The sequence below is a fragment of the Helobdella robusta genome (genome assembly GCF_000326865.2).
Source record: "Helobdella robusta unplaced genomic scaffold HELROscaffold_1, whole genome shotgun sequence".
Lineage (NCBI taxonomy): Eukaryota > Metazoa > Annelida > Clitellata > Rhynchobdellida > Glossiphoniidae > Helobdella > Helobdella robusta.
In genome coordinates, this window is record NW_008703570.1 from 7,593,996 (window position 1) to 7,597,631 (window position 3,636).

The 3,636-nt window shown below is 35.6% G+C and overlaps 1 protein-coding gene across 1 annotated transcript; it reads right to left on the minus strand.

Moving 5' to 3' along the window:
- Nucleotides 1-94: 94 nt before the first annotated feature.
- On the minus strand, nt 95-3,336 carry HELRODRAFT_62952 (hypothetical protein; the record flags this gene model as incomplete). Its single annotated transcript, XM_009011088.1, has 8 exons — nt 95-418; nt 806-924; nt 1,129-1,233; nt 1,333-1,502; nt 1,617-1,868; nt 2,094-2,265; nt 2,806-2,880; nt 3,240-3,336. Coding segments are annotated over 8 exons (1,314 nt in total), but the record flags the coding sequence as incomplete, so codon positions are not given.
- Between the last annotated feature and the right edge of the window lie 300 nt (nt 3,337-3,636).

The following is a 3,636-nucleotide window of genomic DNA, read 5'->3' on the forward strand; positions in this document are numbered from 1 at the left end:
CAAATAAAAACAAAACAAAATTAATTTGTCATTTCAAAAAAATATTCATAAAAACACTCCATGGACACTCAACATTTCTCATTCATACTAAAAATCAAATTTCAAAATCCTCACAACCAACCAGTGGATCAGTGTTCGATATTTTTGCAGAATGTGAGCCATCATCTGCACAGTTGTTGATGTACAAGTTATTGTTGATGTTGTTATGGAATGCTGCACTGCCAGTGTTGTTGTTAATACTGTTGTTACTCGCGTTGTTGTTGTTGCTGGTCACTAGAGAATGTTGTTGTTGTGTCATATCATAGCCCACATCCTCTGGTCTGAGGTGGAGGAACTGGGTTGAGGCTTCAGACGACCATGGACAAGTTCGTACAATCCAATCTGTCGGATCTTCCCAAACTGCTCTGCATCCGTACGTCTGCATGCATCATTTTGTTCAATTATAATGGTTGGCTCATATATCATGCTCATTTTCAGCTTATCATCCATCAAACAAAAACGCTTTTATAAATAACTTCCCTTTGGATGAGTGTCAACTTAAATTCATCACAAAATTTACTTGAAAATAATCAAAAGAAAGGCTTTTTCTTTATAACATTGGCTTATTCTCTCACTTAATTTAAAGATTTTTCACTTTCATACCGATTCGGAAACATTTTGAAGAAACAAATGTTGACAATGAATTTAAAATTTTGAATGATATTAAAGCATGTTTGATGTAAAAATGAAGAAATACTTATATGGAAAAATTGTTGGATCAGATTTAGTTTTAAACTATGAAGTGAAATGATCATTTGACAACCACCTGGATGCCTTCTTTGATAGCTTCAACGATATAGGGAAATATTGAATAGTTCCACAAATCTGTGAACCACAACTTTATCAACTGACTGGCCATGGGGCATGAAAGGTACAACTGCGGTCCTGATCATTCATTTCATTTAATAGTATTAATTATTTGAAATATTGTTTAAATGTCATACGATACCGGTACCATGACATTATTTATTTCCGACCTTACCTACTTGTTTCTGCAGCATATAAAAATTTTCAAAAATGTAATGTATGAAGAGCATCCTATAAACGCAACACATCAATCACATCATCACATGAATCATCACATCATACCTAATGTGACTTCGCTGGAATTATGCATCTCGAGCAGGCGATTGACGTGTTGCCAGACTTGAGGTATCCAGTCAATCATCTTTTTCAACTCTTCCTCATCATCAACTTCGGCATCAAAAACATTTTTATCGGCACCACTGCTGGAAATACTTGCAGATGTACTGTCGCTGTTCATCAAATTTTTGTTCTGAATGTTTACATTACTCTCCAGCACCTCCCTCTCCACCAGGTGCCTCCTTAGGAACCTGCCCAGAAAGCCGTGGACTGGTTTTATGTGATTTGAATACAAAACCCATCTGAACATGTGGTGCAGTTGCAAGTTTGTGGAAGCAGAACTTGATGAAACTTGATTCATTGTGCCAATCACATAGGGGCTACGTTGTTTTACAATAATTATCAATTGATATTTCCATTATTCTATGCTTTAAATATTTCAGTAAAAAACTATGTAATGTAATTTATTTTTAAAGAAAATATTGAAAACAAACCTGTTCTGATTGCCCATGCTGATGAATCCATTGAAAACATCGGCCACTGACACAACATGATGCAAGTTGTCTAATATTATAACGTTGTCCTGAAAAGCGTTGTCACTGTTACCATTCTCGGCAGTAGCAGCAGCAGCAGCAGCAGCAGTACTATCCTGAGCTATGCTCGACAGATACTGCCTCAACTCCTTGCTCGATTTGTGGTCCACGTTGAATAATGACATCTTAGGTTGTCGACCTTCTTTTGCCAACCTGACATAAGGAATGAAACTTTGTTAAAAGTTGTATAGTCCTTCGTAGCCACAAATAAAACTACAAATCAGTAATAATAAAATAGATATAAATAAAAGTGACGAATGGACAACGAACAACCAGGCGCAAACGTCAATCATCGTTCCATTCGTTAGACTTTAAGGTTTTACAAAATCACAACGGAAATGTGAATCAATCATTTGAAATGATATCAAAAGAACCAACCTATCACTCATGTACTGCGCCAACTTGAGAGCCAGGTACGTCTTGCCGGTACCACTCGGTCCGCAGAAGATAACTCGTTTGAATTCAGTCATCAATGACACGTACCTCTCAAGAATCGATCGAGATATCATTGTCTCGAACGATAAAGAGTCCAGTCTGTTCTCATCCACACCTGTTTTATAATATAAAAATGAGTAATTGAGAGCTTCAAACATGCAGCATGCAAATAAGTAATGGAGAGCTTCAAACGGGAAACATGAATCAATGATGAGCATTTAAAAAAGACTTGCAAAATAATGATAGCAAGGAAAGAAACTAAGCAACAACAATTAACTACAATTTAAAAATTAAGAAATTTGTAAATTGTAACGCTAGAATTATGTGTACAAATTGCAGAAATGAAATAAAATTTCGAGTTAACTGGCAAAAATGTTAATGGAGCGATATTAAAAAAGGTTGCAAGAATCTTCCGGACATTATTCAAAAGTATTACCAGATGAAAACATTTTAAACATTAATCAGTTGAGATTGAAAAACAATAATGTGATCAAGAAGCAAGGAACATATTGCAACACTTGCAACACAACAATATTATAGCCCCTGTTATCATTATTCAAAACTGTTCAAGCGTTGATGTAATGTTATCATCTCATCCTACTCATTATTCGCATTAATTTGTAACTTGTATTATGAATGAATGAATGAATGAAACCTTTGAGAGTGAGAGACACAGAGTCGTTGTAGCCAATCAGATAAGAACTGGGACTCATTGGAGGGGAGGGGCCATCTGTCAATCATTTTTGTATATATATATATATATATATATATAATATACAAACAAATATAAATATATATGTTTGGGCTGATGTAAATGACAGTCGCAATAATTAAAAAAACAGTTCTCCAATAAGGATGTGACACTGATACCAAGCAGACATACTTTCCATGAAACGGTTTTAGAGTACAATAACTGAGACATATTTTGTTTTTCAGTCGGTTGTAGAAAGGGAGACAACAGACAACAACACACAGAGCTTGTCATATCATTCTAATCATCCCATTGCTCGATAAATCAGACGAGCGAGATGTATTCCAAATTGACGTTGTTGAGTGATGAAAGGCAGAACTATGTATTTATAAATTTACCAATGGTCCATTTCAAATCTCCAATGTGAAGGTGCTGGATGCTGGTGTGGTCCAAGCCTAGGTGCTCCTCTGGATCGATCCTCACCAAATAATTCTGTGAGTGTTATATTGTAAGTTTCACAAATAATTTGATTCGTTAACGATTTGTAAAAAAAATTTGGCTCAAAACGTGAGAGCAGTAAACTTCTAATTACAATGAAATTGTTGAAGTAGGTGTTTTTTGTCCACGTTATAGTGCATGATCACGCAGCTTCTTAAAATAAGTACGTAGCAACCACCGTAACACCAATAACTACTTGCAAAGAATAATATAAGAAGATGAAAGAACAACGTGAGTGTGTGTGTGGTGTTGTGTGTGTTTGTGCGTGTGTGTGTGTAGACATTAGGAAGCAACCTA